Genomic DNA, 17,114 nt, shown 5'->3' with positions numbered 1-17,114 from the left:
AAGGCTCAATCATCACGTCAGCTCCGATGGGCTTTGTTCTTTGCTGAGTTTGATTTCGTAATCACTTACCGTCCCGGCTGTAAGAATGGCAAAGCAGACGCACTATCTAGAATAGGAATGGGAGAAATAGACACTAATTCAGAACCTGTGCCGATCATTTCCGAACAAAGAATTTTGGGATTAACCTCCTTACAAACCTTTGAAGACATTCAAGCACGAGTAAAACAACTCCTGGACTCTACCGTCTTGCAGGATTGGATCCAAAGGGGGTCTTACTTTTCGGTCAACGATGGCCTACCTTACTTCCATGGACGCTTATTTCTGCCAGAAAAGGAATTACAAGAACTGGTTATTTACCGTCATCATGATACCCTGATGGAAGGACATCCTGGCATTGCCAAAACTGAGGAAAAAATTAAACGACAATTCTGGTGGCCTTCCTGGCGAAAGGATATTAAATCTTTCGTGATGTCCTGTGGAGTTTGCGCCCAAAACAAAGGCCAAAAGACAAAACCCGCCGGTCTTCTTCAGCCTTTAGACATTCCACCAGCGCCTTGGCACACCTTGTCACTAGATTTTATCACAGACTTGCCCCCTTGTAATGGATACAATACTGTTCTGGTTGTGGTGGATCTATTTTCTAAAATGGCTCATTTTATTCCGTTGAAAGGATTACCTTCAGCTTCTGTCCTTGCTAAGGAATTCCTCGAAAATATCATCCGCTTGCATGGATTCCCGTCCATATTAGTTTCCGACCGGGGAAGCCAGTTTATTTCACATTTTTGGAAAAGGTTTTGTCAACTGGCACAAATCGACGTAAGACTCTCAACCAGCCATCACCCACAGACCGATGGTCAGACGGAGAGAACGAACCAGACCCTTGAACAATACCTACGGTGTATGTTGCACCAATCCGAGGGTAATTGGAAAGATTTGTTATGGGTGGCCGAATATGCATACAATAACTCGGTGCACTCTGGAACTGGACAAAGCCCCTTTTACACCCTATATGGACATCACCCTCGTACTTCAGACCTGGACTCCCCTCTGAGCCTTGAAATGCCCGCAGTAGACCATTTGCATTCCACTATAACTCAAGCATTCAAGAATGCAACTGCCCATTTGCAACAAGCGAAAGAAAAATACAAGAAAAATGCAGATCTGCATCGGAAGGAGGCGCCTTCATACCAAATAGGAGGCCAAGTATGGTTGGCTACCAAACATTTATTACTCAAGGGACCTCAAACTTTTAATCCAAGGTATTTGGGCCCTTATTCGATCAAAGGTTACATTAATCCAGTGGCAGTCAAGCTCGATCTGCCAGCTAACATGCGGATTCATCCCGTTTTTCATGTGTCACTTTTGAAACCAGTGCAACCAGGAACCAGATTAATAAAGACACCAGAACCAATTCAGATAGATGGGGAGCCCGAATTCGAGGTGAAGAACATTTTGGATTCTAAAATTTCAAAATCAAAACTTTTCTATCTAATTGATTAGAAAGGGTACAGACCTCAGGAAAGGTCTTGGGAACCCAGCGACCACGTACATGCACCTCGGCTGGTAAAAAAGTTCCATCGGGATTTCCCAAACAAACCAAAACCTCCAGAGGGAAGGACCTTGGGAGGGGCCTTGGGGGGGAGCGCTGTCATGATGCCTACCCCCGGAGCACCAGGACAGGCCCAGCACCCCCGGGAGCAGGCATCATGCCCTCGGGTAAAAGCCCAGCGGCCCCTAATAGGGTCTCTTTGGACTTTGTCCTGGCGCCTTTGGCGCCAGGCTCATGTTGGACATCAGTCCTGGCGCCATAGGCGCCAGGCTCATAAAAGAGGGTGTTTGGTGCACTTACCTGACGCAGACCATGCTGCATGAAGCCTCAAGCCAAATGAGGCTTAGGAGGGACTATTTTCTCAAAGGAACTATTTTACTTGGGTGGGGACCGTGGAAGACTACTTACCTGGAACTTCTTCCAAGGCTATTTAAACCACTCCTGGACTGCCACACGTGCTTCGCGTTGCTCTGCATCTAGCAGCTGAACGCTCACTGTGCCTGCTCCTGCATCTTGCCTCCAGCCACGCCCGCCTCGATCTTGGGATACCTGAAAGGAAGGAAGGGAAGAGAAAAGGTGAAAACCAAGAACTTAATCTAATTTCTTACCTGTCTCCGGAATCATCACGCCAGCGATCCTGAAGATAGACATTCTTTAAAAGCATCGCGCTACTTGCAGAAGCGCCGCGCATCACTCACCTGCCTCGTGGGCTCTTCACTATCCACCGCGACCTTCTGGGCATTCCGCCACATCTCTGCACCTGCAGGGGAGAAGAAGAGACAAAAGGTGAGCAGGAGGAACAAATGAGGAAAGCCTGATTTTCCGTCAGAAGACTTACCTGGCCATATTTGACGGAACCACTCCTCATTTTGGGTCGGCGCCACTTCTTGGCCTGGTACCGCACCCCGGCCCCTAAGGGGAAAAAAGAAAGACATTACTAGAGGGATTCAAAGACATTTAAAGGGATCATTTTATCACGAACTCACCTGAGTTTATCTCCGGCAATATCCCTCGAAGCATCACTTCCACTCTGCACCTGAAAATAAGGACAGATCGCAGGTTAAGAAAAGCAAACAAAGAGAAGACTCTACTCTGGAACTTTTTAAACTGCATACTTACGGCATTTCGCCTTCCGAAACCAGTGAAGTAACTGGTCAAATACGCGCCCCTGCACCAGAAGCAGGATGGAGAGCTCATCCATTCAAACATTAAGGTGAACTTTGATTGGGGATTTCGGAGGTGGTCAGAGAAGAGCAAAGGGGAGGTGGGAAGCAATCACAATACTCTGCAGTCAGTTAATCCCCTTTCTCCACCTACAGAAAGATTTTTCTACGGGCCAGACAAGCCAGATTTGGGGGTCCAGTTCAGTCGGTGTTTCGAATCCTGCGCATCACGCTTGAAGAGGTCACAGCAATCCAGACCAGGTCAGCGCCTCCGTGGGAGCCAGGTGAGCGTTACACGCGCCCCCCTGGTTTGAAGACCTCTGCACCACAGCGACCCACTTTACTGTTATTGATTTATTTGCATTATTTGAAAAACACATTCTTCTCTGTCGCATTGCATCCGGATTTCCAGTTTCTCACAGCGTTTACGCATGGCAGGAGGCGATTCCAGCACACTAGGCTGCCTGAAGGGTATTGTGAGTCCCCTACTATCTTTAATAGAGTGCTATATGCAGATTCTAGGAACATACACATGCTGAGCACCATCATTCAATATGTGGATGACTTGTTAGTGTGTAATGCCAATGAACGACAGTGCAGGGACGATTCCATCGCCCTATTACAATTACTAGCTGACAAGGGATACAAGATGGACCGGGCACAATTGCAATACTGCCAAAAGGAGGTATTATATCTTGGCCAACTCATTTTTGTCAATGGCAAGAAAATAATACCGGAGAGAGCAGCCATAGTACGCAGCAGACTCCAACCAGTGACACTTAAGGATATGCAGAGGTTCCTGGGGTTATGCAATTATTGCAGGGCATGGGTTCTTGATTACACGAAATACAGACAACCATTACTACAGGCACTCAAGGACACCCAAAAGACAAAAAGCACTATCACATGGACAGAGGAAATGCTTACTACCTTCCGAGAACGAAAGGATGTCGTTGCCACAGCCCTTGTCTAGCCGCACCTGACTACACACATGACTTTTATTTCTTTTCACATTGAGACCGTCAGATGATGAAAGCAGTCCTGACACAAAAAAGCACGATGGGCAATAAGCCTTTGGCATACTACAACGGCATGTTGGACTCAGTAATGCAGGGACAATTCCTGTGAGAACAAGCTCTAGCTGCAACAGCTTTTTCCATACATAAGTTGGCTACTATCATGAAGGGATGTTTAGTAACGCAATATGTAGAGCATGTCATATGAGCCATCTAGAATGATCCAAATTTACCCTGTCCACACAGAGAGCACCCGGTCTACAAGTTCCTATTATCCAGTCTTTCCATCTGCATCGTCTGATGTAGAACAGTAAACCGAGCCACATTTCTGACCGAACCAATCACTGACTACGATAATGTACATGAATGTACCCGATATGAAGGACCAGATGATGACATCCCAAATGCACAAGCTTATGCCCTTGATGACAGAGAAGTGTTCTTTTTTGACAGGTCATTGACTATTGACCAGGAGACAGGCAAATTACATACAGGAGCAGCAGTGGTCTGATTGGCAGATGGAGAGTACGAAATATTAGTACAGAAGAGACTACCCACTCAGCTGAAGCTGCTGAGCTTATTGCGTTGATTGAAGCTCTAGAGACATCCGAGGGCTGCTGGGTGACAATCTATTCCGACTCGGCTTAATTCACTACCACTGTGCACTCAGGGCTGGCACAATGAGAAAAGGAGAGGATTTAAAAGAACAGATGGGTCCCCAGTGCAACACGCTGACTTGCTAGACAGACTAATTTATGCCCTGTCACAGCCCACACTAGTAGCAGTGGTGAAATGCGCCAATCATACCAATACAGACACAATCTCTCTCGGGAACGATGCAGCAGACCAGGCAGCAAAATTAGCAGCCTATCAACCCAGTAAAAGATATTACAGAATGCCCAGAGATAGCGAGTATGCAGTTACAATTGCAAGTTCCATACACTTTGCTACCAGTTACTCACATTTTTGCGCTGTGGGACAGGCACCACAAGTTGAAAAACTGTTATGGCAGAAGAGAGGGTGTGAACAGTCTCCCACAGATCTTATATGGAGGCAGGGCACCACAGCTAAGGTGCTAATGCCCCAAGAGTTGGTGATGGTAGCGATTGAGCAGTTACACCAACCCTCCCACATGTCGAAACAGCACATCACTGCAGACATAAAGGAGGATTGGTATGTACCCAACCTACATTTAGGTTCTAATTATTTCTAATTGTGTGATATGCCAGATGTACAATATGGGGCAAACATTGCAGATGCTGCAAGGCACATTGGTATGTCCCAGCTGGCCACATTGATTTTGCTGACATGGGAGAACAGTGCAACACCTTTCATTATCTCATTGTGGTGGTGTGCCCCTTCTCCCGTTGGGTTGAGGCTGGTCCATGTGCACATCCAGACGACAAGCATGCAGCCAAATGTCTAGTGAGAGAAGTGTTTCCCTGCTGGGAAAAGTGCAAAGTACTAAAGTCCAACAACGACACCCATTTCTTTATTGAGCTATTTAAATAAATGACAGCTCTGTTAGGTACTAAGCAAATATTGTGCTCTATTTATCACCCTGAAGCCAACAGCGTTGATGAGCGAATGAATGGCCTCCTAAAGGCTAAACTTTCCAAGTTATGTGTCACCCTCAAGAAGAATTGGGTCCATTGTTTTCCACTGGCCCTTTCCAGTATGTAGACACAGCCCTTTAAGGGCCATTATCTCTCCCCTCACAAAACAGTGACGCGGCAGCGCATAGATACACCACTTTCGCATATTCAGAAAGCTGCGTCTATTTTGGGGGATGAATTTAAAATGTACCTGACAGACCTCATGAAATCAACAAAGCTTATATCTCGACAGATAGAATCACAGTGATCTGAAGGAGAAAACAGTGCAGCACCGGAGTCTGCAAGCTCGCCACCAATTCGACCCAGTTCAAGCGACCAAGTATATGTTAGGAACTTTGTCTGCAGGTGGAGTGAACCAAGGTACAACGGCCCATTTACCGTCGTCTAGGCCACTCTATTTGCGGTCAAACTTAAGGAGCTGTGGTATTGGGTGCATCTCTCGGATGTCTGACGATCCCCCATACAATACCCCTTGCACATTAAACTGCAGTAGGATTAAGTGATGTTATGATTGTTTCTCTTCATATGTGTCTGCAACGATGGTAGCACATTTCATAAATGTTACGAATGATTCTTCTTTCTCCTTCATTACCTCTCTGAACTGCTTGTTCACCTTTATCGACTTGAATATTATTATATGCCACTGTATTTCTGCAATCGTACTACCTCAACACAGCACAGCTACCTCATCTCACTGAGCAGTACCGATGATATAATTGGCATCTCTGGATTGCATGGGCTACAATGGTCACTGAATGTTTGCATAATATACACAACAACCCATCCCAGATTTAGGGCACTAGCCCCCCCAGGAGAATGGTTATCCTATTTGAACTGCCATATGGCCACAAATGGAACTCCTAAATCCTTCACAGGTTGGCCGATTAGTGTGGCCCTGGCGAGGCCCAGGTGTAGTACCAGGCAGGGGCAGCTGGCATGGGGGAAGCAGAGAGCATTATGTCCTGTGATTCGTACTACGAGGTGCCAGGGGTGAGGCCTACAAATCCAGTTCTGCATCAGGGATGCATGGCGGGGGCACCTGCGTGCTTGGGATCGACGACCAGGAGCACATCATGTGATTTGACCGATGAGAAAGCAACATTCTCAAATGCCCGCCAATCATGAATTCGGGACTCACCTCGTGCTGGGGGTTGGAATAGACTAGCCACGGCCAATCGGTCGAGGTAAAATAGGGGACTGGTAGTATGTGCATAGAGGATAGCCAATGAAGATGGGGAATAAATACTGTATATTGCTTGCGTCACCAGTGACAACATTGTCTCTTAAAATGGCGTGTTTGCTTTGAACTGCCAGAGATCTCCATGGCAGTTGGGTTTGTAACGCCCGCTGATACCATTTTCATTTTCGTATACAAAATAAACCTTGTTATCCTTGCAAGAGGTGCACTAAGTTTTTTTTCCTCAGAGTATTGTGTAGGGATGGCATACTGAACTGTGCTCTGGAACTATCTTCCTGTGTTTGGTTTAAACAAGTCCTGCAGACTCTCTCTTCACACAAAAGATATCTCTCCAAGAACTGTGAACTTGATCACGTTTTTTGTCCTTGGCATTGAGGAAGGAAAAACCTCATCCGTTTTTAACTATCCTTACCCAGAAGTCCCCGGGGATTGGGAAAAAAGGGAAGGAGCATGCCATGTCTAAATACAGAAAAAAGGGAAACATCGTACTATCAAATCAATTTTCTTTTAACAGTTACAACATTTTGGGTTAGTAAAAAAAACAATGACTAAAAGGCCCAGTAACCAATCTCTACGTGTTTGTTTGCCACTCCCCTTCCAGACAACCTGACACCTTCTACACCAATAATTCTTCTGCCTCTAAAGAGCAAAGCAAAACATCCTCACCTGTGGGGCCGGTGATAGCTTTTAGCATCATGTCATCCATTTGGGGCAAGCAATTAGCACCTTCCTCATGTTTTATTTTGAATGGATTCATCTGAAGCCCTGTTATAAACATAAAGTAAACATGATATTATGATATACAGAGAGATATTTAATAAAAGGCAGCATTTCCTGCTAGGAAAAATACAGAATATTCTGGAAAAGGGCACTGTTGTTGGCAGCTCTTTCAAATGGCATTGTCAGAAGATTGAAGTTAATGAGCAAATTGTTTGCCTTGTTTGTGTTGATCACACATGTTATTATGAAATAGAGGATGTCAGAGGAGAGCTAATAGCCCAGGAGTTTGGACAATAATCCATCAAAGTAACTTTTATAGTGAAAGCAAAGATGGAGGAAACCTGGCCTCACTAAAACACTGCCTGCTCTTATTAGCTAGGAGTGGCCTCCCCAACCCAGTGGTCTCTTTCCTCGACACCTGTTGTCCCTTTTCAGATTTCCTTTCTCTTCCTGATGTTATTCCCTCAGTCTCTTCTCTACCTCTTAATAATACTGCCACCATCTCCTCTCTGAGTTCTTCTCGCCTCAGCCTCCTCAAGGTCTGTCCCTCCGCACTGTTCCACTACCAGTTTACACCTCCTTCTTTTTTTGTCAAATACTCTTTATTGATTTTACAGCTATCACAACAGCAATAATGGTGCATTATTACAGAGAAAAACAAAACACATTAAAATGCAGCTATGTCCCGGTGAAACTAAAGTATCTCCCCTCCCTCACATTCATCCCTCTGTCAACCCATGTGATCCTACTGTCATTTCCATCATGCTCTTCTAAACTAAGGTCTAACTTTCTAGCTCTGGGTTTACTTCTATTCATCCTGCTAGGAGGATGTATTCATAGGAACGTCCCCCGTCGTCTACGCAATTAGGGGCTTGGGCGCTCCTCCTCTCTGCCTCTGTGCATATCAAATAGGTTAAGAGCTCTTAATCTATGTGGCCAAGTGATTTTTATATAGTCTCAATCTAGGAACGACAATAGTTTTCGATTTTTTTAAAATAAAAATGCTCTGGCTTTTACATAAATCAAAGGTCAACTTCGCCATTGCCAGGATGTTCCACCGGTGATTTATGTGCGAGGCATCCCTTTCCTCTCACCACAAGGCTACTACTAGCTTGGAATCAGCAGAAAAATCAGGAGGAAAAACATGCATGCACAAAAATGGCGAATTTGGCAGTACCAAAAATAATGAAAACCCATAATGATGATCAAGGGGAGCAGGGGTTGCAGGAGTGTCCCCCGCATCCCTTGATCAGCGTTCTGGGTATTCGGGGGTGTAGGGGGAGTCAACCTCTTCCATACAAAGGAAAGCAGGGCACAAAGAGTTAAAAAAAAGGACCCTGTGGTGGAAGTTCCGCCTCTCAATGGGAAGGCAGAACTCAAGTCGCAGGGTCCGCGTAGCAGTGAAGGAGTACAGGTAAATTAGGCGCCGGAGGCAAGTATGGGTGTTTTAAGGGTTAGGGACGTAGAGGGAGCGGGGATGGCGGGCGGTGGTAATGTGTGTGATTATTTCCATTTTGAAAAAATTTAGAATTAGTTATTTTTGGATTCAAAACTTTCGTAATCGAAAATAATCACGTATATCCACTAGTTTGGACGCCTGTAGCATCGCAGTTATCACTTTGGGGCACTCCCACCAGATGTGCAGGAAGGTTCCCACCTTCCCACACCCCACTTTTGCACTTCTCTGAGATAATACGGTAAATCCTGTGGAGACGTTCGGGAATTAGATACCACCTCAGCGTCATTTTATAGGCTAGCTCTTTCAATTGAACCAAGGTGGAAGAGGTTTTATTGCGCTTCCAGATCTCCTGCCATTCCTCTTCCATAACCTCTCTGTCCAGGTACACTGCCCAGGCGTTTACATATACCCATTTCCCCCCCTTCTCGACTTCCTTGAGGATTCTGTAAATGTTGGAAATTATGCCCTCAGTAGTATCTGAAGACACTAGGAACCTTTCAAACTTTGTTAGAGGTCTCGTAGCTGCTTTCCTAATGTGTTTATATTGCACCCAATTTCTAATCTGTACGTATTAGTACCTGTCATGTTCTGAGAGGTTAAACTCGGATTTGCATTCTGGGAACGATTCAATCTCCTTATTCTTAAAAAGGTCAGAGATTTTATTTATTTATTGGATATTTATAAGGCGCTTGTACAGCAAGACAGACCACCCTCTGTAGTCTCTCCATTTCTGGAAGACTAACGGTAGATTGGTGGGGCTTATCGTGTATTGGAGTGAATGGGGCCAGAAAGGTTGTCAATCCCATCGCAGGAGCAAGCCTGTCCCAGCTTTCTAAGGTGGTTCTTGTTACAGGATTGATATACAAAGATTGGGGCTGCACCTCTGGGCAGCCCCAATGCTCGCCAGAACGGCAGGTCCCCCACTGTGTTGTCCATTGTCCACCATTGCTTGGATGCGTCTACCTGGCACCATTCTCTGAGCCACCGGAGATGGGCTTCAAAATAGTACATTTTAACGCTTGGGTTTTAGAGTCCCCCATTGTCTTGGGCTGACTTAGATTTTCCTGGACACCGTTCCTCTTTTCCCCCGCCACACAGACTTCGTAATTTTCATCTGTGGCTTATCTAGTTCCAGCCCGGGAACTCTAATTGGTAGGGCCTGGATAAAATATAGCAGTCTCGGGAGGATGCTCATCTTGATTGTATTGATTCTCCCGAACCATGACAGTACGTTTTCTTCATTTCATCTTGTCCTCTCTTATGCGGGAAAATAGCTCGGGTAATTGGTGTCACATACATGGATTCATGCATATGAGCTATATCTGATGCTGCTAAAGCTGCAATACTATTACTACTAGTAATACTATAGCTGTAACATTCCTATAGAGAATACAGTCGTGTTAGGCTGGTTACTCGTCATTATGGTCTCATTCTGTGTTGAATCTAATTGTCTACCTTGCACAGGGAACCCCTTTATCATCCATAGAAATGGCCTCACTAGACTAGGATGCTACCGGCTTCACCCCATCCCCTGCGCCACCCCATTCCTACCCACTACCGCACCTTTGCTGCCCCTCCAGGACTATGCCAACACCGTGAGTGCCTCCAGATACCTTAATAACTCTCAGAGCCCATTACCTCCACACATATGACAGCTTCAATCTACACTCCGAAGAACACTGACGAACCACATTCCTATCCTATTCAGGGTAACTCCAGATTCTATCGCCTAAGATCGCGTACTAAAACAAGCGCTCACCACCACAATCCAGCCACAACTACGTCCACACAGACCAAATCTATCCCTACTCAGGGCTAATTTAGACTTAATCGTCTAAGATCACGTACTAATGTAAGCTCTTATCCTCCACAAGCAAGTCAGAAATGCATCTTTACAGACCAAGCCTACCCCTAACCTATGCAATAAGCATCACAAGACACCTGTAGCAGTAACTACCAAACCACCTACTAGTCTCCCGATGCCCCAATCCTGACATCCCCCTCTCTACCCAAAATAGAGCCACCAGTTATCCTTAAAGGGACCCTCATTAATGCCCGATCAATAGGCTCCCACGCCATTGAGATACATGACCTCACTGTGGAACAAGATTTGGACTGCCTAATAGTCACAGAATCTTGGCTCCACCAAGCATCTGGACCTCTGCTAGCGCCAGCTATCCCTCCAGACTATACCATCCTCAGGGCAGATATAACCAATACCCATGGAGGTGGCGTAGCCATAATAGCTAAGACCAACCTACAATTAAGACCATGTTCCATTGAAGACCTGGAAGGCTATGAAATCCTCTTAGCCAAACTTGCTATCAATCACAAAACCACCATCAATCTTGTGGTGATCTACAGATCGCCCAATACCAACACCCATCCAGACGTAGACTTACCTCTCTTATTAGCCCCATTCATCAAACCAAATACTAAATGTATTATTTTAGGTGACTCCAATGTAGGCTTTAATGATAGTCAAGACCACAAAGCCGAAGACCTTCACTCTGCCCTTAAAGATATGAACTTCACACAACTTGTGAATGCCCCTACCCATATCAAGGGGAGAACATTGGACTGGATACTCTCACTCAATGCTACACTAACTATTGAGACAATCACACCTCTTGACTGGAAAGACCATCATAGTGTAAACTTCACCCTTACTTGCAATGAAATAATAGGCCCTCCCAAGACTAAGACACTGGAGACTTTTGAAACCAGAAACACTTGCAAGCTCACAATGCAGAACCTAAACCCCATCCTTAGCAAAGCCTTAGCAGCTAACTTGCTCACTAATGTTAATCCATGCCTCCTGGCAGATACTTACCACAAGTGCCTCACCTCAGCCATTGACATTTTAGCACTGCTAACAACTAAAACGCGACGTACTGATAAAACAACATGTTTCTGGTTCTCCTCTCCTCTCGAGTTAGTATCACTAAGGCGAACTAAACGATTGCTGGAACATATCCATAAAAAAGTCCACACCTCAGACTCCGCCAATGCTTTCAATGCTGCAAATAAAATGTACAAGGCGGCAATTATTACTCACAAAGCACATGCATATATCACTCGCATTAGCAACGCCTCCTCGGACTCAAAAGAGTTGTTTTCCATTCTTAGAGAATTGGAAAACCCCATTGCAGTCACCACCCCAGCCAACACTAGCAAAGAATGATGCACCACCATTCAAAATGCCTTATCTTCCAAAATTGAACTGTTGTAAAAGAAAATAGTCACTAAAAGAAAAATACTAGCTGAAAAAATACCCCTAATAACACCCCTATCAACCTCAATGATAATGATACCCTCCTATTCCATTTCACCCCAGTGCCCCAATAGCTAGTGAGCAATACCATTACCAAACTAAAAGCCTATAACTACAAAGGGGATAACTTCCCTTCCCATTTAGTTAAATCATGCATATCTATCCTCACCCCTATTATTACTAATTTTGTTAACGCCTCCTTCAATACAAATATGGTCCCAGCCAGCATCAAAGAAGCGTGGGTCACCCCACTTCTAAAAAAACCCACCCTCGATCCAACTGTGCCCACTAATTACCGACCTATTACCACAGTCCCATTCTTACTTAAGATCATTGATAAAATAGCTTATTCACAAATCCAAACCCATCTCAAAGAAAACCAGCTCCTGGGAGCCAGACAATCTGGATTTAGGCCCAACCACAGCACGGAAACAGCACTCATAGACTTGAAAATTCAGATGGACACCATCAGATATTCGGGGAAACTATGTATACTATTGCTGTTAGACTTATCTGCAGAATTTGACCTTGTAGATCATGACAAACTATGTACCACCCTAGCTAATGACTTTAGTTACTCTAAAAATGCCACCCTTTGGGAGAAATCCTTCGTAGCTGATCGCACGTCTAGAGTGTCCATCGGCAAAAATACTGCTGATCCTATATCAGTCCCCATCGGGGTACCCCAAGGATCATGCCTTTCACCAACTCTATATAATGCATATACAAAGCTCCTCTTCTCGGCACTAGACGACATGGGTGTCATCTACACCAACTTTGCAGATGACACCCAGATCCTAATACCAATCACAGGGAACTATGACCAAGACACACTGACCATCAACAGGATGTATGCTATTATCCAAAACTGAATGGCCTTGAACAGCCTCTGACTTACCGATGAGAAGACAGAGATTATCTTCGTGGGCTCCCAGACCAAAATAGGTACCCTCCGCTCAGACTACACCTCAATCAACATTGATGGCATGTTGATTCCTGTACTTAAACAAGTAAAAACGTTAGGAGTGTACTTAGATGCTAATCTCACCATGGCGAAAAATATGAAGGCACTATCGTCTTCCACATCATATACATCTAAATGAATTACCTTAAGCCGCCAGTTCCTCACACCCACCAACTGTATCACACTGGCTAGGGCGTTGATTCTCTCGAAGTTGGATTATTGTAATGCTCTGCTTTTAGGGACGTCCAACACCAACTTAAGCAAACTGCAATTAATGCAGACCAAATCATTACGGGCAGCCTTAGGAATTAAAAAATCCGACCACATCTCCAACATCAGGAGGGAGACCCATTGGTTACCCATCAAGGCAAGAATCATTTTTAAAACCTTATGTGTCACCGACAAATGCCTCGCCAAAAAAGCCCCCATCTATATGAATAACACCATCAAGAAAAAACACTCCAGCAGAACGCTTAGATCCAACAACAACTCACTACTCGTGGTGCCTCATTACAAAAGTACTTGAGGAGGGGGTAGTAGTTTCCAAGTTTTGGCCCCCAAACACTGGAACTCCCTTCCTCTAAACATCAAAATCTAGGAATCCTTCCCTGGATTCAAAAAAATCTTAAAAACTTAGTTATTTAACCAATTTTAGTGAATGTATACAAAAAACACCATTAGTCAGCCTCCCTAGGTTTTTGCCTCTCACCTGTGGCAGAGAAAGGCGCTCATCTAGTGGAGGCCTGAGCCGAATTCTGTAAATAACTATGATTTCTGTATTGTTTCTGCCTATGTTTGTTAATAGTCTAGGCTACAATGTCTTTGTTGTAACAATGTCAACCCATAACTATGTAAGTGATTATTCTATCCCAATGCCAAATATTTTCTGTATCGACGCTGTGATAACTCAGGGTCTGGGCGTGTAACAAATGCAATAAATAAATATAGTCTTCCCACGTTTTACGTTAGTTTAACTCCCAGGTATTTTCTTTGGTTCCTGGCATCTCTGTGGGGGTGGTCAGGTTTAAAGCTTCAGACTTTGAGTAATTAACCCAGAACCCTAATGGGTTCCCATGCTTCTCTTGCTTGTTCTGTACAGCCGCCCACCACCTTCTTCTTCTGGGTTTTTGCCAAATCCTCCTGCAATCTGGCTCTGCCCATCTCCTTTTGACACCCACTCTCCTGTCTGGATGTTGTCCTCTCTTTTAGATACTGTCCTTCCTTCTCTATATGCTACCACCTCCTCTCTTATTCCCTTAATGCTCATCTCCTCCTCACTCATTTTCATCTCCTCCTCACTCACTTTTTCTCCCTGTGTTGTTACCACCTGCTTTCTGGTTAATCTCCTCAAGCCCATTTTCGTTCTGTCACCACCTCATTCTTTGCCTTCTTAGTTCTGACCACCTCTTCTGCTCACTCAAACCCTCTGATATCACTACCTGCTCGCTGATCCTCTCAGCTCTTACCGCCTCCTCCTGCTTTCCACTGTTCACTGCTATCACTTCTCCACTCCCCTCCCCTCCATCCCCCCACCTTATACTTCGTCCACTGCTCTCCAGCCTCCAGCCTTCTCGAAATACGATCCCACTGCTACTACAACCCACACTGCTGGATTTGGGGGGTGCTTTTATAGTGATTTCCCCTTCCCCTTGGACGGGCATTCTAGGGAGGTTGCGCACATAGGTTTCTTAGTTTAGAGAGGACTGTGATTGGTTGAGCTCTGTGCGTGTGACAGCTGAAGCTGCTTTGGGGTCAAAGGGCTAGGTTGAGGATATATTTGATCTCTCATCCATCTTTACTTTCCTCTCTGACCCTCCCAGTTGATATCTTGTCAGTGCAGACCTCTTGAGTCTTTCCAGTGTTGGATATTAAAGCTGGAAACACAATGGCAAAGCTTTTGGAGCTTTTCATGCATTGAGTGTATGGGGAACTAGCAACAGTGGATGCCCGGCGATAGACTTTCTTGCTGGATAACCATACTGCTAAAGTATGTACTGCCGTGCTGAGAACACTGCCTTTAGGAGGTCACAAACTCTCCAAATTGTATCTGCAGTTCCGTGGAGCTCACTGCAAATCTCAGAAGTTCCCAAAGAGGAATTCATGGATATTCTGCTGAATGCTTTACACTTGCTACAGTTGATGAATGCAGGATATCCCCTTTCTTAAGAGGAAAGCTCCCTTTTCCACAAGGAGCTTCAGGCTCTCTCAGTTTGGGAGGGGCCCTACTAATGCCATTCAGCAGTGTCTGGTTTAAGAAGGGGCAGAGCTGCCAGGATTGTGCTGCCCTTCTGGACAAGTGGTGTGGGTAAGGTCTAGAATAACCAAACTAACCTGCAGCTCAGCACTGTGATTGTCGCCTATCATCTGAGGTAGACTTTGGTGGGGCGATGAGGGGTTCCTCCCCATACCAAGCAGGCGCAGAGCACCCACTGGTTTGGACACAGGACCCTGATTCACCACCTTGCCAGACCCGAGAACCAGAAAGGGAATTTAGCATACAAATAAAATAGCTCAAAACATCAATGACTGTACCTTATTAGTATAAATGAGGAGCACTGTGACCCGTACTGCTACGTCACGTCTAGGGTGCATACAATATTTCCAGATGTGTTTTTACCTCATATGTGCTTGTCAGTGAAGTGGAGTTTCAGAATAGCTAAATGCAGGTCTTATCTCAGGTGCTTTGGCCTTTGTTCTGGAGAATAAGAAGCCACCCTGTTGGTAGGAAACTATCAGCAAGATGACTCCATAGATGAGGGTCAGCTCAGGGAAAAAAGCCCAAAATTCTTCCAATTCCGGTAGAAATGAATCAGTAAGCTTGACTAAGTTGTGTATGTAGGCAGGCTGAAACAGGGAGAAAGAAGAGGAAGAATCCAGTCTACAGGAATCAAAGAGCACATAAAACCCCCTCCAGAGGATATGGGGGAATTAAATATGGGAAGCAGCAATGGATAGACAGGGTCAGAATTAACGTGAGGAAGAGGAAGTGAATGGAATCAGAAAGTTCACAAGTGAGGAAAGGAGAGAGGCAGGCAATTCCAGCATGTAAGAATAATGTAAAACGCACTCAATAAGGTGCGAGCAGTTAGAATTTCAGACGCCTTTTATGAGCTTCTGACACAGAAGTAACAATCAGCCATCTTTAGAAGGGCGGAAACTTGGAGATCCTCATGTTTGGAAGGGCATCCAATGCCACACTTCAACAGTGCCGGGATTGCAGCAAGCCAGGGCTAGCTGGCGCAGAGCTGGTAGAAGCCCCAAAGCCACCAACACCACCAAGACAACTGGTAGGGTGTAACAAATATGTGCATAACAAGTAAGGAGTCCATATATAGACTTACATTCATTAGGGAACACATTTCTTTGGGTGTTAGATGTTCATGTACTTCTTTTACACTTACACTTCTGTCTTCTCCTTTGCTCTCTAGGAACTGACCTCTCCAGTAAGCCTAAAATCTTTTATAGAACCTCATTTTCTACCATGTTGTTATCTCTTTGTACCCTCAAGGGTCTTAAGTGCATTCAACGGAAGGTATGAGGAGCATTGAGTTGGAATTACTGCACCATAATCTCTAATACTTTTCATTGACTTTGTCCTGGTTTCAACGTAGCTAAATCTAAGGGTGTCCTCGGCCTTGGCCAAAGGGAGTAATGGTCAGAGTGATGAACCTAGCAAGGTTGTTACTTCTTCACCGGGGAAATCTCCCCTCATGTGGCCAGTGAAATGCAGCTGCTACCTGACTCTGCCCCTGGGGTTGGCTATCTGTGGGAAGACCACATGAGGCAAGACATCCCTCAAGGAGGCGGAGTAGGCTCGCTAGGTCAAGGCAGGCATTTCCTGGTTTCTTTAGCTTCTGGTAACACTCACTTGCCTCCCTATACCTTTATGGCATACTGTAGTGTGGGTGTAGAACCTCCATTCAGATGCAACCAATGTAGAACCTCCATCAGATGAGACCGGAACTCCAACCAATCCAAAGGTGGAGGCGTTGCTTTCATCTTCAGAAGTTCCCTTGAACTCAGACTCATTCCCAATCAGCAGATCCCATCTGCTGAGTTATTATCAGTCACACTGCCTATATCACCTAATCAAACCGCCACTTTGCACCTTATCTATAGGCCCCAGGACCTATTGCCACCTTTGCTGATGACATT

At 45.1% G+C, this 17,114-nt stretch overlaps 1 protein-coding gene across 2 annotated transcripts in view; it reads right to left on the bottom strand.

The window, feature by feature from the left end:
- Window positions 1-17,114, bottom strand: part of LOC138467452 (uncharacterized) — a 665,424-nt gene that overhangs the window by 211,607 nt on the left and 436,703 nt on the right. For both annotated transcript variants that reach the window (XM_069607453.1, XM_069607454.1), the window contains one exon: window positions 7,209-7,307. In XM_069607453.1, coding sequence (XP_069463554.1) covers window positions 7,209-7,307 — 99 coding nt within the window. The remainder of the gene's footprint in view (window positions 1-7,208; window positions 7,308-17,114) is intronic.

This window comes from Ambystoma mexicanum, chromosome 4q (genome assembly GCF_040938575.1).
Source record: "Ambystoma mexicanum isolate Mex_15411 chromosome 4q, UKY_AmexF1_1, whole genome shotgun sequence".
In the NCBI taxonomy this organism is placed as follows: domain Eukaryota; kingdom Metazoa; phylum Chordata; class Amphibia; order Caudata; family Ambystomatidae; genus Ambystoma; species Ambystoma mexicanum.
This window is presented reverse-complemented; position numbering and strand designations above follow the sequence as displayed.